The sequence below is a fragment of the Polyodon spathula genome, chromosome 3 (genome assembly GCF_017654505.1).
Source record: "Polyodon spathula isolate WHYD16114869_AA chromosome 3, ASM1765450v1, whole genome shotgun sequence".
Classification (NCBI taxonomy): Eukaryota; Metazoa; Chordata; class Actinopteri; order Acipenseriformes; family Polyodontidae; genus Polyodon; species Polyodon spathula.
In genome coordinates this window covers 87,373,532-87,401,491 of record NC_054536.1, presented here as the reverse complement: position 1 = coordinate 87,401,491, position 27,960 = coordinate 87,373,532, and the positions used below count along the sequence as shown (strand labels likewise).

Genomic DNA, 27,960 nt, shown 5'->3' with positions numbered 1-27,960 from the left:
AAACACTGAGGGAGAAACTCGCCACTATACCTATTGTAAGGGTCGACTGAGAAGCCGTCCTTAACGCTAGTTCCAAACCCAGGGTTTTGAGGATCTACAACATTCTGTAGAACCTAGTAAAGATATGGGGAGTAGACCACACCGCTGCATTGCAAATGTCCTTGACAGATGCACCCTGGAATAAAGCCCATGAAGTTATCATGCCCCTGGTGGAATGGGCAGTGAGCTTTACTGGAGGGGGCAACATAATATGCCAGGGCCCGCACTGGGCAGAGTGTATGGAGCTTTTGCTCTCTGTCAGACTGGAAAGCCTCCAATTCCACAGACTGGTTGACATAAAATGCAGAGATAGTCTTTGGCAAAAAAGCAACACTGGTACGGAGCATAACCTTTGTCCTGACTTCTGCAATTGAGAATGCCTGCATCTCACTCACCCGCTTTGCAGAGGTGATTGCAAGCAAGACAGCCGCTTTGAGCGATACAAATTTCAGCTCAGCTGAATGCAAGGGTCCAAATGGAGGCTTCATGAGTGCATCAAGCACCATATTAAACATCCAGTGAGGAGCAATATCCTTCATGTACAGCCCACCAGGAAGAGAGTTTCTGGGGAGTCCGAGTGGATTTTGACATGGTAGCGGAAATGGCTGCCAGGTAGACCTTTAATGCAGAGGGGGATTTCCTCTCATCAAACAGGTTTTGTAGAATTGCAGTATAACCAGCTCTTTGCACGATTCACCAACAAGCCCAACTTAGGCACCAGGAAGTACCTGGAATAGAACCCTTCCTTCAAGTGGAGACGGTCTATTGTGCAAATAGCTAGTTTTTGCAGCGAGCTGTCATCTCCTGAGATAATATTGCAGCGTCTTGCGAGTCCATCACTAATGTTGAAGTTACGCCCTGAAAGGGAGGGGGACCGTGCCTAAATTGCAGACTAGCCGGTCTCAACAGTAGTAAGCACCCAGATGTCTGTGGTGCACTGATGCCAATACTCCAGGTGGCTCTCTGAAAAGGGGCCCTTGGCTTGTGGCAGACAGTTCCTAGGGCTGCGGCTGAGCTGTTGTTTTTTCACCTGGTGGCTGAACTTGTTAAAGCTCTGATGTGGGCTGGTTATGAAAACCATCTCCAGCCTTAGTTGCAGCTGGCTGTGCCAGTTTATGAGGCTGCTGAGGTTTGCAGCTGATTTGCACTGGGGGTGTTCGCTTGGGAAGCAGACACACCAGCTCCTTTGTGAACTCCTGTGCGCAGTGAGAGCACTGTAGCATCTCATCCACGGCAGGACCAAAGGTATGTTGCCGTGTTATGTGGGCATCTAACAGTGGTGCTTTATCCACGCGTGCCTGGGAAAGCCAAACCTGTCTTCTTGCTGCTGTCAAAGTAGCCAGGTTCCTGCCCACAGTCTGCCCGTTCAATGTGGAGACACGGAGCAGGGTTTTGTTCACCAAACGCAGCTCCTCTAGCTGCTGTGGTGAGGGTCTGTGATTCTCAGGCCCATTTCAACAAACAAAACTGGTAAGCTACCAGTATGCTGTCAATTACCCAGCCTTGTGGTGAATGCACCCGCTGAATACACATGCTTCAGACTGACACTGCTTGTTAGGGCAGCTGGCGTCCTTGGAAAGGAGTGCTAGTTTAGGCACCTCTACCAGAGCGGCAATTGAAACCTCTACAGGTGGAGATTGGGCCAAACCCAGTTTTTCCTTGTCATGCAGGCTGTACAGTGGATCCATTGACCAGGATACAGCCGGAGCTGTAACCGGGTGAACCCAGGATGATTGGATTTCAAAAAGATAATCCGGGTGCATTGGGGGGCAGGGGGAGGGGCGGAGACAGGGTCACAGGAGAGGCAGCAGGCTCATCATCTAAGATGCACTGCCTCGTCTCACCTATAGGCCAGTGCAAAACTGCAGGATCTCTCTTAATCAGTGGCAAAAGCTCTTCTGACAGAGAGAGCTTAACCGCAGGGGATGTGCAGTCTGACTTGCACCCAGGTCGGTGAGGTAACCTCGTTCCGTTTTGTATGGTACAGTACCGGGTCAGCAGTATACAGGCATGCCCACCTGTATAAGCTTTGAGCAAAACCAAAGTCAGCATGAGTACGAGACTGAGGGAATCCTGCTTGTTAGAGCCCTAACAGCCTTCGTAATGGTGATGTAAGCAGTCACCAAGACGGAAACGAGATACTGTGGGACAGACGACAAGCAATCTCAGTGATTAAAGTGATATTCTTACCAATTAAATATGATGGGTGTGCCTGCATTTTTTTAAATAAACAGTAGCATTATTGCAACATACTGACATTTTAATTTTATATTAAGTAATGCTATAAGGCATACTGAAACAGAAATGGTTCAACAAATACATGGCAAAGATTGTCATTGGTGGCAATACTTATTAAAATAAACAAGACATTCTGACACATTTTAGATTTATTTACTATTGTATGTAAACATGGTATTTAAATACTGGTCCATAGTTGATATATGTCAAGGTCATATAAAGAATGCATACTTTGTTCACTTCTGAATATAAGCATAAATGCATATCATAGTACTTACTCTATTTTCTGGGTCAGACATTTGCACTTTCTTGTGCACATATTACTAAAAACAATACTGACTTTCTAACTAATTTACAGACTGCTTAACAGAAACAGGTCCTTCTGAAAGTTTTTACATTGTATGAATTGGATATGTTTATGTTTTTAAGGTAAAAAAAAACAACAACTGAGAAGTCAACAATTCAATCACAACACATTTACAGCATCGTGTTGGTAACAACTTTGAGTGATGGCAGAATATAATGCATTCACATCCATTACGTGCAGGGCACAAGTGTGTAGCAGTTCACTTTCTGTGAACTGGACTCAATAACTTTAATTCACTTTGGACCGTCTTCCTCCACAGCTGCTTCTTTAACCAAATCCTCTTCCTCTCGCTCATCTTCATCTTCCTGGAAATGAAGATTAAAAACAATTAATGTTGCTATGAAAGTGGTTCTTCACAGGACAGAGTAGCAATGTCATGTACTCACTTGCAATATATGGATGTACTGTCAACCAGTAGTCCTAGGCATGCATGTATACGATTGACAGTTCTGCTGAGATATTGTCAGTACATAGATAAAAGTATGCAAAAGTCAAGGCTAGAGAGCTGCCATTCGGTATCAATACTAGCTGAGCTTTTCACAGGAAAGACAATGGGACTAAATCACAGACTGGAGTAAACACTTTTGCCCTATAGTTTCATATCTAAATGTTGCTGTTTTTTTTTTTTTTTTTTTGGAGAAGATACATGAATCCAGAAACCTTTGCATTTACACGTTTCACCCATCTTATTAATATTACTAAGCCTATTAAATGGCTACCTTCTTCAGTTGACAACAGAATAAACCATATTGCGAATCTTCTGGTATTTATATATCAGTAGGTCAGGTTTTTTTTTTTTTTTTTTTAAAGTCTGGCAATTTATAAGATTTTTCCTTGCAAGAGCCTTGCCATTGTCTAAAATCACTTTTGATAAGTGGCTCTCACTGAAAAGTGTTTCACTTTTTTTTTTTTTAACACAGATACTTTTACTTCACCATCTGATAAAAGGGTATAAATCTAACACGATGCACCTTGTGTGCTGCTGCACCATATTTCTGTGCTATCCACCATATCTTTCTGACAAGTCTGCCAATTTTCCAATTACTTGTAGCACCATATGTTATCTGAAGATCAGTCAGGTCTAAAATGGGAAACATGAAAATGTCAGGCAGCAGCATGCTAACAATTTTATAAAGCTCTAACTCTGAGAGTTTTACTCATAATTTACTGCATATTCCTTGGGACCACATGGTATAAATGGAGTGACATCACACTGCCAGTTTCCATAGGGATGATAGGTCCCCTGTGTCCAACACAAAGGAGACTCCAGCAGAAGTTTGGTTGCTACCATGAGATATGACAGACTTTAAAATACATTTTAAAAAGGTCTAGCTATCTAAATTACAGTGATAGAAAACATTTTAGAAATTCATATCTACAGACAAATCTTGTTTCCATTTATTTTCATGTTTTACATTCAGAACGAAGTTAGAGTATGTAGGCTGTAAAATACAGTTAAAATGTGTTTTTACTGCAGTGATTTGTAGGGATGCAGGCACTTGTATAATAACTTAAATCTAATTGTTTGTGATAAGTTAACAGATTAAATCTAACAGCCATTCCAGGTGTATTTTATTGGCTTATTGAATACCTACAAGAAAGGTGCTTATTTAAAACACTGAATGGGGTTGTGTGCGGCATTGGCCTCTGCGGTCACGTGGGATGGGGAGGATACTAGGCCAGGCAGTGGCCAATTAAGCTGAATTGTCATCACCCGAGTGCAAAAGCTTGATAACATTCGCTGCTTATGCTCACTGGGTGAAAAGTGGTAACTGGCTAAACAGAGGAAAGAAGGTTGTCCCTTTGATGCTGATCTCTGCTCCTTCTGTAGTCAGTATGTGGCTGCAGTGTATCTAGATCATGCTTGCTTCTGCAGCAATGTTGGCGTTTTGATTGAAGTGAGTGCTGTATTGTGGGAACAGAAACCCAGCATTGTTGCAGAAGACACCATGATTTGTCCACACAGCAATCCTTTGAATAAAAATGATCTTTCCCCCGGCATACGTTCAACATATATCAACATTAATCAAAGTAGGCAACAAATGTTTAAAAACTGTAATATGATCTAAATAGAACTTGCATTTGGATAACATTACACTTTTTTTTTTTTTTTGTTTAATTCTTGGGTGGTACTGTCACTCATTTAATGCATTCACCCAGTTCTCCAGGCAACAACCATGTCGGTCTGGTGTGAACTGACCCTTATCTTACAGCCATGTCCAGTTTATAATTGATATTATAAGCAGTGCACTTAACAGCACCAAAACAGATATACATTTGCAATGATCGATAGCAGATTTTTTAACATTGCCACTGTGCAGTGGAAAGGCAGCTGTTTGTTTTCCAGTGAATGCGATCCCCGGCTACATGGATCATTTTCATACTGACAGCCTTGACAGTCTGACATTTGCTTTATGAAGTATTTTGAAGCAGCCACCAGGAAAATGCACCCTCTGGGATTTTGGAAAGTTGACAGTCTTGCCTTTGTTGTATATCTCCATTATTTCTCATTGGGGATGACAACTTAAGATAGTCTGCAACAGACTTGCGATATAAGTCACCTATTAAAAATAAGTTATTACTTAGCCTAACCATTTAAATGGAACGACACAAGATTTGAGCTAATCAAATGAAAGCATTTAGGTTTTTCTGTTACAAGTTGAATTTTCAAAATAAGAAAAGCCAATAGCGATATTCTCTCAAAAAAAAAAAAAAAAAAAAAAAAGGAAACCATAGGTGGCAATAATTGTTATTGTCTGTTTTACAGATCTCCAGAAGGCAATCCACAAGAAAAATAAAAGCAAAGCTTTAAAAAATGAAAAAAAAAAAAAAATAAAAATAAAAATAATTTTAACACATATTTGTACATTGCAGTAACCTAAATTGTATTGTTTCCAAAACGAAAACCAATATAGAACAATTCAATGGTGATCCCAGTTCTGTAAACAATACAGAATGTAGTAAAATAATAATAAACAAATAATAATAATAATAAAATGCTGCTAACCAAACATTACTTTATGGTCACATTTTTTAATCATATATTTTTTTTGTTTTTTTTAAGTATCTGGGTCTTTTGAAATTTTTTAAATATATTTTCATATAACTAAAACAGAACTATTCATTGCATTCTCCTCATAACATTCTAAATGTGTTATACAGGTGAATTGGTTACCGATACACACACACACACAGTGGGTTCCATGGAACTGCAGTAGGTGCTGTTCCTTAAGAGTGCAGTGCACTGTGGGATACTGGTCAGTTGCTTTGCACTCTAGTTAGGGTTGAGTTTACATGAAATATCGCATGTGTGGTGTCATTGGTTAGATCTCTTGAAGTGGTCCATTTTGTACCACTCGGATGTGCGGATTCCGAGATCCAGATAGTGAAAGTATCTAAAATCTAATTTTTATTGCTGTTTTTTTGGTCACTCTCCAACACCCAAACAGCTTGTAATTTTCATTTGAAATGTTCTGGGTGCAAAGGGGACTGGCCCAGAACAGTGCCTTTCGCTGTTTTGGTGAAAACATATGAATCAGTTCTGAGTTCTAAGGATTTCAAATGTTGGATTCTGAGTATGCTCAGTACATCTCTCCAGGTTTGCTGTTTCATCACGAAAAAAGAATTAGCTTCAAGAAAAAATATTTTGTCGTAAGGGGCCTGTGGAAGGGTGGTGGGCAATTCACTGCCATGGAGACAGACCTTTATTTGTAACGCCGCTCAGGCGCACTGATTTATTTCAAACCGTAGAGGGCGCTGTTGTCCGTGGCCTGAATACTGTCAACAGTAAACAGGACTACGGGTTTACCAATTCCGGTACAGGGTCTAGTGCACATGCAAATGCTAAAAATAATAATGAAATCAAAAGGCGAGAGAAAAAGGGAAAATAAAACACAGTAAAAAAACTACAAAATAAAGGTGCCGCACTCGGCAGCGTTACCCCGACCATCGCTATCCGTACGGCCCGGGTCTCTGTTCTACAGTGCTGTGTTTCCTCCACCTACACACACTCAGGGTCTGCCCAAGGATTCCCCGATCTCTATAATCTTTCTCTTTTCTTTTGGCTGTTTATTTTTCCTTTCTCTTTTTAAGAGCTTTCGCCAGCTGGCTCTTTTCGTCTTAGAGGGGGCAGACCCAAGGGAACCCCAGAGCGTCATTTTATAAGTGCAGCAATCCCTCAAAGCCTGCCCTCAGCCACTCAGAGAAAGGGAAAGCCCACACACCCTCTTTCCCACCTCTCCGTGTCAATGCCATGACTGACAGGCGGATATTGTAGGGCTGCTGCCCTCTTGCTGCAACAATATCAATGCGCCAGAAAAAAATAAGTTTGTTTGTGAGGCGGTAGTATTGTTTCCAAAAAAAAAAAAAAAATTAATAAAAATAATATTAATTGGAACTGCCTTAAAATCACAATCTTTAATAAACCAGGACATGTCTCTATATAACTGGGACTCTGTAAAATTGACTAACATTAGATTTCCAATTTGTGAGTTGGAAATGTGTTTATTTTATCTACATGTTTCACATGGGAAGGCACTTAACTTTCAACAGCGAAGAAGTACGGTAAAGAAAGACTGCTGTACAGTGCGCAACGATAACACCACTCACATCAACTGATGAAATGGATAGAGTAAAAAATCTACCAAGAAAAACTTAAATTCGGTTGTGTTACTTTTGCTATTTTTTTTGTAATGAAGTTAGCAATTACAAGACAAGTTACAAGAAATGGGATCTATTCAGTTGATAATCATGAATACCGTGATAATTTGCAGTCCTATAATGGATGATGTCATTATCACCAAACACATGCTGGGCACTATGGGTGGGGGGTGGGGGGCACTGCATGTAACTCTGGGAACTGCTTAGGCAGGTCTAGTAGGACACAAATGCATCATGGTAGGGTTGGCACCAACAACACACTGTACCTTTATGTCTAGTGTGCCATCCACATGTTTGATGTGCTGTCAGCTTGCTGGGTGGGGGAGGAGGGTAGATGCATGCAGGGCAACATTTGGGAAGTGGATATGTATGGTCAGTTGTGACGTGCATGACAGGAGACTGGATGAGCAATGGAACACAGACAGAGATGATTAAATGGGAGGGGTGGCCTCATCGTCACTGCTGGCCTGTACACATTGTGCTGTCATACCAGTATGTTCTGCATTCACCATTTCTCCAGTGTCTTAGGACAATGTTGGCAGACAGCAGACACATACATTCTGTAAATAGACATCCTTAGCAGTCTGCCTTCACCCATGACCCAGGCAGCCTCCCAGTAGGTCTCTAGGGAGCACTTTGGTACTAGTGGAGAGCTGCATCTACATTCATTTTGATGAAAGTTTCATCTGTAGCTGCCACAATTGCACATTTAGCAGTATATCTGCATGTTTGAGGGTATGAACTGTCTTGCTGGAGTTATGCTTCTCGGTTCTCACTGTTTCAATTTGATTGCAAAAAAATAAAACATTTAAAAAAAATAAGAACATAAGACAACATTTTAAGATTGCACAATAACCAAACCTAAGTAAAAATACTGTAAATAAACAGAGTGCAAATGTTTTACTAAACACATGGGTTCACTGACTGCTGATAAATTCCATTGTTTTAATGCTTTAATGCCACCATCATTCTTTATATGGCACAACTGCTTCACAGTCACAAACATTTCTACATCCTTCATTTCTGTGTTTCTTGATTTCAGTTCTCCATTGCATTACATGAGCAACTGGATAACACAATTACATTTCATGACTCTGCATATTTGTGCATTTTATTTCTTTTATTAGAAATAGCAGTTAATCACTTTCCGTGAGTATGTTCATTTTAAGTCAGCCTTGAAAGACACCAAGAAGAACTTTCAGGAAATGCTTAATTGAAATGCTCAATGTTATCTTCTGATACGAACACAGATATTCAATATGAACAGGCCTCAAATAACACTACATTTGCCATATCTTAACATTGCATCTTTGTTTAAGAAAAAAAAAAAGCTTCATATTTAGTGCTTCTATTATCAGGTATCAGTAATCTTTATGTGGGTCAATGAATGAAAAATGTCAATCATACTAAAACTTCAAGCTCAAAAGGACAACACAATACATATTTCTGTAGTGTTTGTAGTGCAGTACAGATATAATCTTCATTTAGATATAATATAGTATTTTATTTAAGGACATTTCTTTCTATGGATTAAAAACAAAATAATAATAATTGGATGTACATTAAACCAAAGTAGTCATGACCAATGTTCTATGCTAAAACCAGAAATGTGGCTGCTAACTTCTGTTTCAGTATGCCTTTTAACTGATACAACAAAAACAGAGAATGTAATGTGTGGAAATCTGATTATAAGAAATCAAATTCATCAGCAAGTCCTGATCACTGATCTCTTTGGAGAATCACAGACGGATGCCACAGCCTTAGTGATTGTTGCTACCCTGTTGTAAACAAATCTAAGGAGAATCGAGGAACACAGCGCTGTAAAGAACTAAAAAGGTACTGTCTTGATACAGAAGAAATCTAAAAAGTCACATAACCTCAACATGGCAGTCACATTTGATTAGGTCAATTTAGAAAGGATATTTTACATAACACTGCAAATGTGGTCACTCCCTCAAATGGTTTCTGTGATATGAGACACAGATAACCATCATGAAAGGGTACATTTTTTTGTATAATATCCTTATCGAACTTGACCTAGAGCATCAAAGAATACAGCTGTGTATGAATCCAATATCTCAAAGCGTAGTTCCATCATCCAGACAGTTAAAAGTCGCATGTCTAAGTGAAAGATGCTTTCCATAACACTGAAACTATGAAGTTACTAGCTGAAATGGTGGAAAGAGCAGCACATTTGCAAGCTCAACTGGGCATTCTTAATTATTAATTGTAGTCTTTATAGCAACCTGGGAATATACTCCCATATAGGAAAAATACTGTTTATATCCAACTCAAGTATCTAAAAGCTTAAAAATAGATTTTGAATTAACACATGCTTTAACATGTGTAAAACATTAACCACTTTACAGCCTCCATCGGGTATATTCAATTCCCCTCATGGTCTATCGGTAACTGGCATCGGCCATGTTCAATTTCACATTATGCATCCCTTCATAGCTGTGCAACTGCGGCACTCTGTCATTAAACTTTAACAAAGTTCGTATAGAGGCAGTCAAGCACTTTAAGAACCTGCCAGACGTGTCTCAGTTTACTGACACAGCTTGATTCACAGGATGTTTGCTTTGAAGATAGTGGCTTTGATTGGTGTTGCAGCTGTCACTCACAGACCCACATTCCCAGATCGCCTGCAGATTTTCAAAAGAACATCATAAACATCTGATACATTTAAGTAATTGATTTTGCGATACTCTAAACTTTAAAAATGTTTATTTGGTAGTACATGCATATAGTAATATATGTATTCTATTCTGAATATACTTATTCTTTGTTTATTATATCTTATACTTTCTATAATCTGTAAAATAACAGTAACTATTTGATTTATACCTTTTTTTTCTTCTTCTCAACGTAGATAGAATCTAATGCAAGTAGGAGGTGATGCTATGAATGATTAAGATTTTTCTTTGAATTTCTAAATCTGTACTGTGGATGAACATATAATGTAATTATATTTATGCATATTTTTATTTTGTTCCTTCATACAAATAGATCTGTAATACAATAACTACCGTAAAAAACTTTGTATAAGTTGATTTTCTAGGCATTTTTGCAGGGCCCTTACAAGGGGGAGCGACTAATACACCAGTGCAACGTATGCGCCTGTGTGCCTAATATTAAACTACTGTACCAGTGCCACAATGGGATTACTATAGCCACAGTGATCATGGTTCACACATACAACTGTCAACAATCCGACTATTTTTTTAGGCTGTACGGCATTTAGGTTACGTTGCTAGGTAGAAACACAAAACCACTGTTCTAATTAAAAGTTTGAATTTCTTACTCTCAATACCCTTAGTCATTTTGAATGTTAAACGTAAGCTTTCAGGCTCTTGACTGACCTCCTCTCGACGCAGACGCATGTTCGTGGAGAAAAAAAATAGTGGTTAAAGTTACCAATCTTTGAAATATGAAAACGTCACTTCACTGCTAACACAATAGCTGCCAGGCTTTATGAATTTCCTTATTCCCACCCTCCCGAGCCATTGATTTGTCAACAATCATACTGAACCCGCCCCTGGGATGCATAGCAAACAGCTGTTAGTTAGAAAGCCGAGTAAACTTATAAAGTCTTCTGTTCTCTGTAACTGCAATGCTATAATAATGCAGACTTGACTTTGAGACTGGATAAAGTAGGAAAGTCAATCATAAAATTAAAATGCTACACAACAGGTTTGAAATTGTGCGTTGTTGAATTTGCCAAAATGAATGGCAATTGCAATGCTGACAAAACAGTACGTGACTGGAAACTAAACAAAGAAAAAACTATTTTGTTTGAATGGAGTACTTTGAATGACTTTAATACATGCTGTAACTTGTTCTACATGTCAGTGCAACACAGTGGTACACTTGTAAAGTATGGTGGTTATTGATTGTATTTGTATGAATGTATTTGTACAGCTGGAAATGTAATGCAATTCTACTGCACTGTATGCAACATGAAGATGTTTTCTTTACTGGTTATTAGATTGTGCACTGTTTAGTTTATTGGTTTTTTTTTTTGCTTTTTTAATTGATGCAAGCAGCATTGTTTAATACTTAAAAAAAAAAAAAAAAGAATAATAATAATAATACATCAAACTTGTAAAAGCCAACACAGCTGGAACTATTTTCTAAGTATGGTTTTGGCAAGAAATGTTCAGTAAAGCACAGAAGATATGTTCTTGAACTTGCTTGGGTACTAGATAAACTCAAATAAAATAGGTTAATACAGATGCGATGTGGGACGTACAACTTGATTTTACAGTCTGTTAATTATTACTTTTTACATTCATTCAAGTACCACTTGTCAGTGGTTTACAGTACTGTAGTACTATTATATCTATATTTTATGTATTTTGATATCATTAAAATTTAATTGAACAAATTATTTCAAAATTTTGAAAAACAACAGTTTCTAGCACTAACTAAAAACGAAAAACAACACTTTAAAATTAACGGAATAACATTTTGTAAACAAGGGTTATTTCAAACCTAAACCTGTGTATCTTTCTTTATTTATCAGTGTTGCGCAGTGTTAAGTCTCAAAGGGCGGAGCGACTTTTACGCCAGTGTTCTTGAGTGGCCCAGTCAAAATCCTGACTTGAGTTTCATTGAAAATTTATGGCGAGGCTTGAAGATTGCAGTCCTGTGAAGAATGGGCAAAAATTTCACCATCCCTCTGTGCAAAGCTAGTAGTGAGATAGTTGGATAGTAGACCTATCCAAAATGACTCCGTAATTGCTGTCCTGTCGGACCAGGTCCGACATTACAATCTTCCCTTTCAGGTCTGATAACATCAAAAATACGTAAAAACACAGGTCTCTAGATGTTTTAAAACGAGTGATCAGGAGAGGATTTATCACTATGCACGTCTAAAAGAGGTATGTGAAAAATACAGAGAACAAGGGGTGGGGCTTTGCTGGAGATACAGTACTGAGTATCCTTTTGCAATTCAGTGCCTTTTAAACCTGTTTTACACTGAAAAAAAATATTTTAAACAGCGCGTGTGGAAATAAATTGGACATGACACACCTGACAAGCGCTGAATAAATGGACCGCTAAGGGTTAAGAGGCTGAATACTTACGCAACCAGTAAATTTCATTTTGTACATTTTCTTTGCAAGTTCTGCTTCCATTTAAATCAGCTCCTCATATAAACGAGTTCAGTTCAACAACTACAGCGTTAAATAAAAAAAGTTTGTTTAAAAAACTGTGCACACATTAGTTCCTCAAGGACTTCTCTGTACATTGCTCCATTCATTTTCCAATCTATCCTGACAGGTGCCCCAGTCCCTGATGATGAGAAACATCCCCATAACATGATGCTGCCACCACCATGCTTCACAGTAGGGATGGTGTTCTTTGGGTGATGCGTTGTGTTGGGTTTGCACCAAACATAATGCTTTGCATTTAGGCCAAAAAATTCCATTTCAGTTTTGTCAGACCACAAAACTTTTTGTAACATGGCTACAGAATCTCCTGAGTGTTTTTTTTGCATACTTCAACGGGATTCAAGGTGGGCATTCTTGAGTAATGGCTTCCTTCTTGCCACCAGATTTGTGGAGTGCTTGGGATATTGTTGTCACATGCACATTTTGACCAGTCTTGGCCATAAAAGCCTGTAGCTCCTGCAAAGTTGCCATTGGCCTCTTGGTAGCCTCTCTGATCAGTCTCCTTTTTGCTCGGTCATCCAGTTTGGAGGGACGGCCTGATCTAGTCAGGGTCTTGGTGGTGCCATACACCTTCCACTTCTTTATAATGGTCTTGACCGTGCTCCAAAGGACATTCAAGGCCTTTGATATTTTTTTATACCCATCCCCTGATATGTGCCTTTCAACAACTTTGTCCCAGAGTTCTTTTGAAAGAGCCTTGATGCTCATGGTTGAGTCTTTGCTTTGAAATGCTCTACCCAGAAGAGGGAAACTACAGGAACTGTTGAATTTATCCTGAAATCATGTGAATCACCACAATTTAACACAGGTGGAGGCCACTTAACTTGGTGTGTGATTTTGAACGTGACTGGTTATACCTGAGCTAAATTAGGATTGCTATTACAAGGGGGGGGGTGGGGAAAAAAAAAAAAAAGTATGCATTTTAATTCCAGGCTATAAGGCAACAAAAGGTGATATATATTCACTATACTGTCAAATATACCTGGGCTGTACAGGGTTAAAGCTTTGTGAAGGCTACAAAGGGTTCATAATTGGCAGCTTTCGTGCTCTTAAAATAGAGATTAAGTCTTTATATTTGATTAACAGCTAGCAATGCAACTGGTCATTTTTACTTTCAAGATTTAGGGTCAATTATCCAAATAATCATCAAACCAGACTGCTCATGTCACCCATTAGTCTGGTTACTTGGTGTTCAACAGTAAACAAAACCCTCCATTTGCCAAACACAAGATCACATATTTGAGTTTACACTATTTTCCTGACAGAACAGTTTTTTCAATTTTGACTAATCCAGAAACAATGGCCATCAACTGAACGGGCACAGAGAATCCTAGCAGCCTCTCCAATCTGTGTACATACAGTTTTCAGGATCAGCTTCACTTCCAATTTCACGGTTTACCTAAGTATTTAATCCCCTTTAGTGTTTAATTATTACATTTAGCAAGGTGTCTGGTTTAATTCATTAAGCTTTACAGTTTAAATGGTACTGTATGTGATGTATTACAGATATCATGAAAAACGCACTAGTAATGAAAACAAAACATGAAAACACAGTTACTCAGTTACTTGCGGTATCCTGCAGATTGTAGTACCTAAGCATCCTGTTTCACGCCTCTACATCTCAGAGGATAGAGTATATTGCTTTGTGAGGTATCAAGTACCAGATGAGTTATACTGATTCATGTTAGAATGCCCACAGCAGGTATCTTAATCTTTGTTCAAATAGGGGGTGACCGAGTGAGCCTTGTCTTTGTGCGTTTGCCAACCAGAAGTTGTCACCTTAGAGGTACCTTTTTCAAAACTGTCATGTATAGTACAATGATGCTGTGTTGGGTCCTGCTTTGTAGATAACATGCTTTGATCAGCCAGTGCTACATAAAGCTCTCTGGACCATCAGCAAACAAAACTACTACCTTTTACAGTAGACTGAATGTGTTTCAATAAACGTGTGGAGTACATTCTGAGCAATGGTAAAACAGACTCATCAGTGGTCACAATTTTGGTAGTGGTGGTTGGAGCAATTGTGTGATGTGGGCTTCCTTCACTGCTCATCTGAGACTTGCAGGACCTGGCTATGCTTGTTTTTCAATTTTTGAAAGTATCAGTGTGTATAATTAAAAGTTAAACAGGGATCTTAATGTCCAACAAGAAACAAAACCCCTTTTTTTGGAGACAATAATTAAAAAAAATGATCAGATGTGATGAAACAAAACAACTGGCTTTAAAATTTAGTTCCATAATTTTCTTATATGGTCATGCACTGGTTTGTAAAATGCTCTCCAATGCATTCCACAAATGTTTTGTCATTTCTGTAATGAGTTAGTTGTTTTACACATTCCTATGAATAACGCACAATCTTTTACCGAACCCGGTATCGGTTGTTAACACTACATGCCGCTGCATACCTCATACAACAACAGTACACAGTTGGCTACTAACTCTGCCTCAGCGCAAGAAAAAGCAGATCAAGTTCAAAGTCTGCAACACACTATGGATCTATTAGATTTCTTGAATTTAGTTTCGTGAAATGTTAGAAAAATATTTACCTTAAAAATCCTAATTTGCAATGAATACTGAGGCTAGATTTAAATTTAAGGAAACACCCCTCTCCCTTTGTCATTTCTCACAATGTCACGTCTACACAGCTGCATAGATTGTACTGACCTAAATTCACAGTATGAAAAATAGTCAACCCCAATTCAAAAGGTTAAACACAATGCTTACATGGATAGAGCTGTGATTAAACATACAGTTAACACAGTAGCTTTAAGTTGTCCCACACATACTTAACTTTCAATGTTTTTGAAAAGGTTGTAGCAGCTCAAACGATCACTTACCGCTATCCAGCTCTGACCACAGACACCTGTCAGGAAGCAAACTGGGGAACCATGCTGAAAAGCTCTCACTTGTTTTAAAAAAATTAAGCCTTTTGCTGCTGATCAAGGCATAAAATGCTCAAATCCCATTACATTTATCTCAACTCAATAAATCACACTCTTGACTGATTGACTTTAACCTGGGGTGTGTCTGGACAGAATCACTTTACTGTGGTGTTCCACCCAACTGCAACATAAAATACCAAATAATTTCTCTATTAGTTTATCTCTTTATCTATTGTATTCAGCATTTTTCAGGCTTTCTATATGAACTAGTGACAGAAACAACTCCATGTATGCCCTTCTAATATGTAAATTGACCTTGAAATCTTGCCTATTTCCTTTTCACAAGTTTCCTGTTATGTTTTTTGAGAGATACCGCAATGCATGATTCTTACACAACTGGTTAAGGTTCTAAATAAAACTATTAGTATTATTAATAGTATTCAAATAAACCAATTACATAACATGCATGATACACATCTATATAGGTTTGTTGTAATGGTATCCTGAAATAGAGATTAATGCATTGGTGAGTGTGTGATATGAGAATTCAATGCTCACCCGAGGGGTGGGGTGCTACAAAAACTTAACCAAGCATGCCACCCTGAGGGGGTGGCATGACCCGTACCTGAGCTGATTTTATTTCATTCATGCTGAACTTAAGTCTTTGCCCACTACCAAATACCATTCTTTATTCATGTAATTGTATTTTATCTTCTTTAATCATTCTTAAATACTGAAAAATGATTGGCGGTCAGAGAAAATCTTTGTAATACCCGTGATAGTAATAATAATAAAACAAATAACATTAAATCCAGAATAGCTGAAATGATTTGTTAAAACTATTTAGATAAATTATCTGCTATATATGCAAAAACCATACTGTACAACAGTAGGCTTTATGTAAACCTCTTGTTAGATACAACCTTTACATCCATTGTGTGTGCTGCAATGAAATCACACATACTGTACCTCTTATGAAAAACCGAAATCTTACACAAAATATGACATTGTCTTTTGAAAATCATTTAAATATGAAAGCTGATAAAATAGTGTTCACTTTAGATGAAAGCATTGCAATTCAGAGATAACCCTTAAAACTACTAGAGAAACAACCTTTACAAGATACACATTATTAATGGCTATAGAGCACTATTTCCTTATCTCCATTACCTTAAGGTGACATTGAAAATTGATTTAACATTCTGCCTTTACTGATGATGTCCAGACCTTAATGTCAAATCGAGTTGTGCAGGCTATTGCTTGTCCATTTACCAAACAAAATATTTTCAACGCACTCTAAATGACATTTTAGAATGCAATGCTACTTCACGCTGGTATTTAACAAAAAAACAAAAAAACAGGGTCTCATGATCTTTATCTTAATTGTAAGTCAATATCTAGAATGTGCTGGAATAAATGTAGAATAACCTCCCAGAGTTCTGCCTCATTTATCAGTCTCCCGATTAAGTGGTGCCGACTTCATTGCATAAGTTAATATATTTATTACTTGTGTACTTGTTTTAAATATATATATATATATATATATATATATATATATATATATATATATATATATATATATATATATATATATATATTTTTTTTAAAGTATTTTTCCAAAAGACATGGGTCAGGAATTGTCAGTTCTGAAAGCACACACTTGTTTTTCTTGAGAAAATGAGTGAGATGGATTTATTGTGAGTTTGATTTCAGTTAAACTGCCAACCTGCTCAATGGCCTCAAATTCACCCTCAATTAAATATAAACAGAACATTTTGACGTAGTACAATTTGCACAATAAGAAAACAGTTTAGGGTGAAGTTTCCTAAAATGATCTTTTAAGTAAAAGCATTGTTTAGCCTACCTGTAACATCACTGGAACATTAACACTATTAACCTAGTTTATATACATCGAAGTCTGTCTAATCAAACATCATTTGGGGTTACCTAAGACTGGGTGCTGATTATTTAGGACAGTTTTATCCTTCAGATATTATTATTCTTATCATACATGGAACAAGAATTTTCCTGTAAATGTCAGTGTTTTTCAGTCTTATTATACACGCTGGTGCATAAAAGGATTAGTTGGGGGCGCAAGACCTGTGTATAAGACTGCCCATACATAATTAGGTTGAGGATATAACTGCTAACCTAATTTTTGGTAAAAACTTTACCACCAGTACACAACACAATACTGTCAATACCAAAACAATCAACAACGGTCTGCAGATTTAAAGTTCTATCTGCAGAATACTGGGAGAAATTTGTGGAAAAGCAGAATAAGGTACTCGAAAATCAATAACATAAATTTAGCAAGGAATTACCTCAGACACATGCCCTCCGTGGAACGTTAGGCAGGGTAGAAATCAGATGCATAAGGAGGAAATCATTCAACTCCACCCTCGAAAAAAGTCAAGCCGATTTTGTACTCCAATTTCTTAGTAACAACACATGTAGTTTTCCCACGCCTCCTGCCCAATTAAAATAAATAAATAACTGACGCTTAAAAATTAAGGCCTTTGAACTGTGACCCAACCTTAAAACACTACCTTAAGGTTACTGCCCTAGAATTCAATAAACGAGAATGACCTTTAAAATATTTAGTAATTCTAAAGGAATTTAAGCAACAGGCATTTAAATCAATTTGATTAAAACAACCATTTCATTTTTCTTTTCTTCTTTTATTGAATTTAGTTTTTATGACAAACCAAGTCCTTCCTTATTTTTAAGAATGCCCTATATAAATACACACACACACACACACACACACACACACACACACACACACTTTTTCTATTTGGGCTTATCTGGTACAGCAATACATCTTTTCACTCAATCGATAAAATGTTTTTATGATTTTAAACCAATGATTAATGATCCCTATTTGCCTTTAATATCCCTTCAATAGTAAAGTCAACAGAGTGTGACAATTAATTAATTTAATTAGGGTAACTTAATTATGCTCTTTCACAGGTCAATATGTAGAGCTATTCATATTAACAGCAAGGGCTGTAAAGTTAATCTTCTTGCATAAAAAATTCATGACACCAGGCCATGAATTAAATCTTAAAATGAGAATGATGATACAGCAAAATTATGTTTATTAACTTACCAAATATTGTGAGTTGTTTAAGTAATGCATTTCTGTGGCAATTTCCAGAAGGGAGGACTTTTTAATGTCACACTACCTATATACCAGTAAATAGGACTTTAGAAAATAGTTTTTAGAAATGACACACACACACACACACAGAGCATCAAAATAAACTTACCACTTAAATTTGAGCACCAAAAGAAACGTGCTACTTATATCTGAGCATCAAAAGAAACTTATCACTTATATTTTGATAAAATTCAGTAGATGTGATCGAAAAATGACAAACTCTGTTTTAGAGCAGATGCAGTGATGTTTTATTGTGCTGATTAACAACTGACATCACGAAGATTCAGCAAAATGATCTGTCGATCTTGGGCAGGTGTTGTGACTCTTGGTCTCCCAGTTTGCGGCCAGTCATTGACAGAGTGTGTCGGGTTACACAGTCTCGCCAGGTTTGAAATTGCTAGCTATGAGCACCCAAGATGGTGAGCCACAGTACGCTGCCCTAGTCCAGCCGATTGCATAAAGGCGCTGCTCTCTTGACTGACGTGGCACATAGTCTTTTTTTTCTGTGATTTTTTTAATTGCTTTTATTCAAGCTTGCAATTCAACAGCTAAAATCACTCCATATTCATAGTCCAATTAACTGTCTCACTAATTAGATGATTAAGTGCATATTCTTCAGTTATAGTCACTCAAGTGTGCTATGGTCAATGATGAATGATTGAGTGATTAAAAAGAAACCAAATTCATTTCTTTACCTTATTTTTTTCAAAGTAAATAAATGGAATAAAAAAGTGTTTATAACATTGATATATATATATATATATATATATATATATATATATATATATATATATATATATATACACACACACACACACACACACACACACACACACACACACACACCTCTGGAAAAAATTAAGAGACCTCTGCAAAATTATCAGTTTCTCTGGTTTTACTATTTATAGGTATGTGTTTGGGTAAAATGAACATTTTTGTTTTATTCTATAAACTACTGACAACATTTCTCCCAAATTCCAAATAAAAATATTGTCATTTAGAGCATTTATTTGCAGAAAATGACAACTGGTCAAAATAACAAAAAAGACGCAGTGTTGTCAGACCTCGAATAATGCAAAGAAAATAAGTTCATATTCATTTTTAAACAACACAATACTAATGTTTTAACTTAGGAAGAGTTCAGAAATCAGTATTTGGTGGAATAACCCTGATTTTCAAGCACAGCTTTCATGCGTCTTGGCATGCTCTCCACCAGTCTTTCACATTGATGTTGGGTGACTTTATGCCACTCCTGGCGCAAAAATTCAAGCAGCTCGGCTTTGTTTGATGGCTTGTGACCATCCATCTTCCTCTTGATCACATTCCAGAGGTATTCAATGGGGTTCAGGTCTGGAGATTGAGCTGGCCATGACAGGGTCTTGATCTGGTGGTCCTCCATCCACACCTTGATTGACCTGGCTGTGTGGCATGGAGCATTGTCCTGCTGGAAAAAACAATCCTCAGAGTTGGGGAACATTGTCAGAGCAGAAGAAAGCAAGTTTTCTTCCAGGACAACCTTGTACTTGGCTTGATTCATGCCAAAGCTGCCTGATTCCAGCCTTGCTGAAGCACCCCCAAATCATCACCGATCCTCCACCACATTTCACAGTGGGTGCGAGACACTGTGGCTTGTAGGCCTCTCCAGGTCTCCGTCTAACCATTAGACGACCAGGTGTTGGGCAAAGCTGAAAATTGGACTCATCTGGGGGTGCTTCAGCAAGGCTGGAATCGGGCAGATTTGTCTTTGTGAAGGAAGCATGAATCAAGCCAAATACAAGGTCGTCCTGGAAGAAAACTTGCTTCCTTCTGCTCTGACAATGTTCCCCAACTCTGAGGACTGGTTTTATCAGCAGGACAAAGCTCCGTGCCACACAGCCAGGTCAATCAAGGTGTGGATGGAGGACCACATTTCTCAAGAGGTCCTCACACACAGGTGTGTCATGGCCAGCCCAATCTCCAGACCTGAACCCCATTGAATACCTCTGGAATGTGATCAAGAGGAAGATGGATGGTCACAAGCCATCAAACAAAGCCGAGCTGCTTAAATTTTTGCGCCAGGAGTGGCATAAAGTCACCCAACATCAATGTGAAAGACTGGTGGAGAGCATGCCAAGACGCATGAAAGCTGTGCTTGAAAATCAGGGTTATTCCACCAAATATTGATTTCTGAACTCTTCCTAAGTTAAAATATTAGTATTGTGTTGTTTAAAAATGAATATGAACTTATTTTCTTTGCATTATTCGAGGTCTGACAACACTGCATCTTTTTTGTTATTTTGATCAGTTGTCATTTTCTGCAAATAAATGCTCTAAATGACAATATTTATATTTGGAATTTGGGAGAAATGTTGTCAGTAGTTTATAGAATAAAACAAAAATGTTCATTTTACCCAAACACATACCTATAAATAGTAAAACCAGAGAAACTGATAATATATATATAAAACCCAGAGCAAAGCAGAGCATTGAAATTCAATAGGAACTGCACTTTGCTCAGGTACAGAAACGGTATAAACACAGAGTGCTACGGGATTGCCGCAGAGATCCTTATCACTGACCATTAGTGCCCACAGCCGTACACATGTTATGCACTGTGCGTACCTTTGATTTGAAAACTTTCGTCTTCATAAGCGTGGACTTGTGCGATCGGTTGAAGCAAAACAGACATGTTAAGCTGATAAAATCGTACTGTTTATTTGGTGGTAGTAATGAGAAAAAAGTAGCATCTTCAAAAAAAGCAAAATCTCTCGTGATGAACCAGAATGTCAGTGGAAAAAAAATCAGTAAAAGCACCAAACTGTCTGTTTCTGGTAAATACTTTGGTGGCATCAAATTTAGTAGAACTACTGCATGATCTGAATTTTGCTCTTCCCAGCTTGAGCATGGTAAGTGCACATTTAAAGTTTCATTTGTATTTTGATTAAAATTAATACATTTTCCTAATCAATAACACATAATTGCCAAGTTGTATTATTATTACTATTATTATTATTATTATTAAATCGGTAGTAGCCATTTATAGGCCTATAGATTATATCAGAACTCCTGGAGTTTACAGTCTTATTATGTACAGGCAGCTGTAAGACTATTATGGTTTATTATTTACAGGTCATGTGGGCATCTTAACTAACTTCACCACAGCACACAAACTGTCAGTTTAATGAAACTGATGACCAGATTTCAAAATGTTTCTGATGCTGCCACAAGAAAAAGATGTTGAGTGATATATATTTACTAAAACTTTTAGTAAAAGCGTAACTGAAAGACAAGAGGAAAATTCATCAAACACGGGAATGTAGGCTCCTGTTTTCCCAGGTGCTGATGGACAGCATGTCATCCAGCTTTCAATCTGTGCTCATAGCCCTTTGGAACCCCAAGGAGAGAGGTGGCGCTGAACAGAGGATGATGAAGAGTGTGAAGACGGCTTCTGCGTGGGCTACTTTCCCAAGTGCGTCGCCGCTCTCCCATGGCACAGAGCCATGGGGAAGGACGCAGCCACCTCTCTAACAGAAGGCAAGGAGGAACAGCACTGTGTTGGCTTTGCATGTCTTGCAGGGATAAAACCCAGGCATTATGCAAGTAGCAATGCAGGTACAGTAACACTGTACAGGTGCTGCCTCAGTCTGCTTAAAGACAGCAACGGGGCTGTTGAAGACCTGAACAAGACTGGCTTGGTAATGGACTGCGGATGCCAGCCCTGGTTGATAACGAGTCGGAACCTGGATGGTACCGGGTCGGTACTGGTTTGGTGACACTAGCACCCGTTCGGTACGGTACCAGTGGAGTACCGGTGTGTTAAACTTGGTCCCTGCTCGTTAACGAGTTGGGATAGGAGTGGATCGCTGACATGGGTACTGGTACGGTACGAGTCCATTCTCAAAACGACATCAAGATGGTGTGGCAGGGACAGCAAGCAACCACAACCAAAACAGCCTCTTGGTCCTGCACAGCGCTGCTTGGCTGAGAAACTATTCAGGTTTCAGGTTTTTAGGAGGTAAACACCCATTAGGTAATGGTTACATTTCATACTTGAAAGAGAACCAGAAATGAATGGTTAAAATTTTTATTTTCAGCTAAAAGTTGAGTAGGGGCAATCGTTTAAACTGGGGCGTTGACTCTGCAGAATAAAATGGAATTAGGCCTACAGATTCTTTGGCTTTTTTATATTTGACTTTTTTTCAAAAGTCAACTACCCCTTACTGTCTAACAATTAACAATTGACAGTTTTACTAATGGAACTTGCTTCTGAAGTGCTACATGTTTAGTAATAGAATGATCTGCAATACTTAAAAAGATCCATGCTGCTGCTTTTAATCCCCTTAAGCTGTTTCTGACTAATGGCAGCCATCTTAAGTCCATGGGGCAGAGTTACACATAAAAAACAGCACAACACAGAGGGTACAGAGTCTTCTTTGAGGTTTGAAGGTAATACATATTACAAATTTACAATCCATGTCCAAAAGTTTGATTTATATGCACAACAGTACTATAAAATAACAGTTCTGCATTTTTCTTTTTTTTTTTTTTTTTTTTATGGAATCCATTCTCAAATGTGTTTGGGGCCATATATCAATATTTCTTATTTTTACTGAATTTTAATCCTGTAGCACAAATACAACGCTCTTCTTCTATTATTATTATTATTATTATTATTATTATTATTATTATTATTATTATTATTGAAGATGATGATGTTTATTTAGCAGACACCTTTATCCAAGGCAACTTACAAAAACTAATCATCCAATCCGTCAACAACCAGCCTGCAATTCTCTAAATTGGCAGCAGAAAATGAATGTGAAAATCCAAAGATCCCATAGTAATTATTAGCATAAAATTGGGCATTGATGGATTTCAAGCAAGGGCAGTTTGATTAAAAACTTACAGCAGCCTTAACCCAATGTACTAAGATAAAAGACAAGTCATGCCAGGCATTAAGCCATCAATCCCCTCACTAGAGTTGGATGATAATGACATTTTCAGCAACCGATTATCATCTGTAAATTATTACAACAATGGTGATTATCGGTCAAATAAATAACATTAAAATACAAATTCTTCTACTTTATCAAATTTACATGTACATGATAACTGTCAGTATAAATCACTGAGTTTCGAAGAAAAAAAAAAATACAGTATATGCAGCAAATTTTTTTAATTTCTGGTGGGTGCCCAGAACAAATGTATAAAAATACACCTATTGTAATTTGTACATTAATACATGATGTAGTTTTCCTATAAAATAACGTATTTTTTTCTTATTTAAACATTTATGTTAATTCTAGAATGTTTACTTTCATAAAAAAGTGCCACCAAATTTATTAATATAACAAAAAAAAATTGCTAACGTTACCTGGAAGCATTTTTCTCTTTATTTGTGTGGCAAATATGACATTAAGAAAATTAAACTAGGTGTGTGTGTGTGTGCATACAGAGTTGTACACTATTAGGAACATACTGAGTTGCACATGGCTGCTTGTATGCAGACAGTTTAGTAAAATAAACTACCTATCCTTCCATTAAAATTTAACTCTCAACTACCCTTTAATACAAAGGGGGGTCTAGGTTGGCCAGAGTGTCCTCGGCTCACCGCGTACCAGCAACCCCTGTAGTCTGACTGGGCGCCTGCGGGCTTGCCTGTTAGCTGCCCGGGAGCTGTGTTGTCCTCTCACGCTTTAGCTCCTGGGTGTCTGCATGGTGAATCCGTATTGTATAAAGAAGCGGGCGGCTGACGGCACACGTTTCGGAGGACAGAGTGTGTTCGTCTTCGCCGCTCCCGAGTCAGCACAGGGGTGGCAGCGGTGAGCCGAGCCTAAATAAAAATTGGCAACGACTAAATTAAAAAAAAAAAAAAAAAAAAAAAAGCCTAAGCATATTGTTTAAAATCAGTACTCAACTTCCCAATGTACACAGTGCTCACACAGGTCATGCTCACACAGACAGTTCAGGGCCACTTACTGCTCAGTGCAAAGCCATTTCATTGGGTCATGGATGATAATTGTGATTATCAATAATTTTTTAAAGCGATAAAATTATTGCTGCAAAAAATTTGTGATTATCGATATTATCGATTATTGTTCCAACCCTATCCCTCAGAAGGAACGTCACCAAATATTCAGAGAACTAACAGCAGCCAATTATACAAGATTCACATGTAAATGACAACCCTTTATCATTACCACAGCTAATCCCAACTTAGGACTGAATGCTATAAATAATACCCTAGAACTAACATGCTCCATTTGCCACCAGATTTATACACATACAATAAAATGCATAGATATATGTTTGTCTATATCATCAGAAATGCCTATACACCACCGTTCATTATCTTCTGTAGGCTCATGGTTACTAGATCAAATAAATGACCACAAGTCAATGAATATATAAAGCAAAATCGTATTTCCTTAAAACTCAATTCTAAATGTGGAAATGAGGCATCCATTGAGAAAACAAAATTATTAAATAATAAATAATATATTTGAGCATAATACATACAAAACATTAGGTTATTATCATAACGCTGGTTCTCTGAAATATACATGTAACCATTACTGTGTGGGTCTTTACCTCCTAAAGACCTTGAAACCTGAACAAGATGAATAAGATATATCAAAAGCTGCTTTTGACGCAGTCATGGCCCACCCTCGAGGGCATACAAGTACTGCACGCACAGACCAGCGATATTTTTCCTTCAAGGTTGCTGCAATCATGGACGCAGTGACTAACGGTTACATTTATATTTCAGGGAACCAGGGTTATGATAACAACTAGGGCCCTAGCAATTTCATGGTCCATTTTCGTAAATTTCACGATCATAACATTTCAAAAATCTTAAATTTCACGGTTTCAGCTATTTAAATTTTAAATTTCATGACGGTATAACAAAGCATGAACATGTAGTTAAAAACGGCAAAACATAAACATTTAAAGCCCTGAAGTTAATAAAAGCATGTGACTAACAAAGCAGAAACGCTAAAAGACCATGAAACTCAAATCCAGAGGATCGCCCTATGATTGTTGAGTTTCTGTTATTGTTATTTAAAAAAAAAAAAAAAAAACTGTTCTGATTTTAAATGTCATTAAATGCAACAAAAACTCAAAAACTATTCTGGAATGCTTAGCATTAACAGGTCACACTTTACTGAAGCCAGGGATTGATTGGGAGCATAGAGCATCCTACAACTCTTCATTCTCTGTCTCTGCGGTGTAAATACCTGTCTGTTAGAGCTCTCTCTGCATCCACTGAGTTTGTTGGAATTGACAGACAGCACTGAGCTCTTTTCCACTATTGATAAATTAGTTAACCCGTCCTCGATTGCACCCCGATATCAAAGCTACAGCAGCTAACTGTGAGACCCATCCTCGATTGCACCCCCTCATATCGAAGCTACAACAGCTAAATCATATCTTACTAATAGACAGCATTTTGTTTCCTTGGAAGACTCAGCATCAGGATTAGCTACAATTACCTGTGGTGTTCCCCAGGGTTCCATTCTTGGTCACATACTACTTTCTTTATACATGCTAACGCTGGGGGAGATATTTCTTAAACATCATGTACATTTTCACAGCTATGCTGATGAAACGTGGGGACAGTTGATTATAAGATCCTACTTTTGACTTGCAAAACACTACATGTCCTGGCACCTGATTATCTAAAAGAGCTTTTGTCCCTATATGTACCGAGACGTGCTTTAACATCGGCTGATTCTGGTCTTCTCTCCCTCCCAAAGATTAAAAAAAAAGGAAAGGAAAAAGAGCTTTTAGTTACAATGCTCCCAGATTCTGGAATAAACTATCATCTGCCATTAGAGATGCAGAGTCTCAATATTTTTAAACCAAGATTAAAAACTCACTTTTTTAGACTAGCATTTTATATAAAATTTTAAGTGTTCTTCTCTCTTTATTTCTCTGCTAATATTGATGTGTTTTTTGGTGTTTTGATTTATTTTACTATAACTTTGTCATGTTTACCATTGTATAGGTTAACTCTATGTGAAGAGTCCTGTATCAGCTAATGTGAAACAGACTATGGAATTCTATAGGATTAAGACTGTGCATATTCAGAGCCAAATGAAATACAACTATAAAAAGCTTAGAGGGGACTACACTTATCTGAATTGCCCAGGAGAAAAGAACGACCTCCGAACGTGCTGAGAGGGTGTTCCTAGTTGAAGGTAACGGCTCATTACCATTTCGGCTGCAAGTTAGGGGACTACCATTATTTGACTAGAAGAATGGGTTGCAATAATTGTTATATTTCTGTATCATCACACAGGTCCTGAATACCTCCTCAACTTGCTGACCCGCTATGTCCCTGCCCGCAAGCTGAGGTCCTCCAACCCTGGCCTGCTTGCTATCCCAAGCGAAAGTGCACCACAACTGGAGAATGCTCATTAAGCTTCATGCGCCGACTCTTTGGAAGACTCTCCCAGTTTTGGTGCGTGATGCTCCCACTGTCGCTCGCTTTAAATCAACTCTCAAGACCCACTTGTTCTCTCTTGCTTTCCATGCTCTTTAAGCCTGATATCTGCTATTAGCTGCTGTGTTGCTGTTACCATTTTAAGTATTATGCTACCATGAAGTATTATGCACTTTTCACTAATTCACAGTAATTCTGCTAGAATTGTTCTTTGGTGGGAAACAGTTTTTCAATCTGCCTTTCCGGGGTGCGTTGTCTGGTCTTCCTTAACACAGAGCCATGGGTTTAGGATGCAGCCACCTCTCTAACAGCGCTGTGCAGATGTTTCTCCAGCGTGTGCTTAGAGAAAGATGGGCAAAACTCGCTGTGCTTGTCCTCGCAGGAAGACTGGCCATACATGTGCTGCAGGGATAAAACCCAGGCATGACGCAAGAAACAAGCAATGCAATGTACAGTACACAGTACACAGACGTACAGGTGCTGCCTCAATCTGCTTATAGATAGCAACCGTGCTGGTCAAGACCCAAACAAGACCGGTTTTGGTACCTGACTGGGGGCGTGAGCACCGTTCAGTAGCGGGCCATGTAGCACTGGGTCAGTTCTTTAGCACCGGGTCGGTACCATACCAAGACGGTATAAGCAGGGTACCAGGTCTGCACTGGTTCGGTAACCTCAATCCCGGTTCAGTACGGTACCGGGTCGTGAACAGAGTGGGTCGGTGACCTTGGTACAGTAGGGTACGGGTCCACCACGAGAAGCAATGTACAGGGATGCCAACCTGTACAAGCCACTGGCAAAACCACTTATTAATGTCTCGTAACAGAAAGAAGAAATAATAACTCCAGCATGAGCTATGCAGCCTGGAGGGAGAGCATAAATCAGCCGACAGGCTGCATCCCTGGGAAAGCGTGACTAAGCCACAAGCTTCATGCAGGGCACAAGGCTGCAGCGGGACTTAACAAGCATTAGTGCACAATTACGTGGAGTTAGTGAAAACTATTACAGTGATTACT

The 27,960-nt window shown here is 38.2% G+C and overlaps 1 protein-coding gene across 3 annotated transcripts in view; it reads right to left on the bottom strand.

The window, feature by feature from the left end:
• Positions 1-2,285: 2,285 nt before the first annotated feature.
• The window catches only part of phf14 (PHD finger protein 14), a 132,498-nt gene continuing 106,823 nt past the window's right edge, over positions 2,286-27,960 (bottom strand). For all 3 annotated transcript variants that reach the window (XM_041246261.1, XM_041246263.1, XM_041246262.1), the window contains one exon: positions 2,286-2,949. In XM_041246261.1, the coding sequence (XP_041102195.1) occupies positions 2,878-2,949 (72 nt within the window). In that variant the 3' untranslated portion in view covers positions 2,286-2,877. The remainder of the gene's footprint in view (positions 2,950-27,960) is intronic.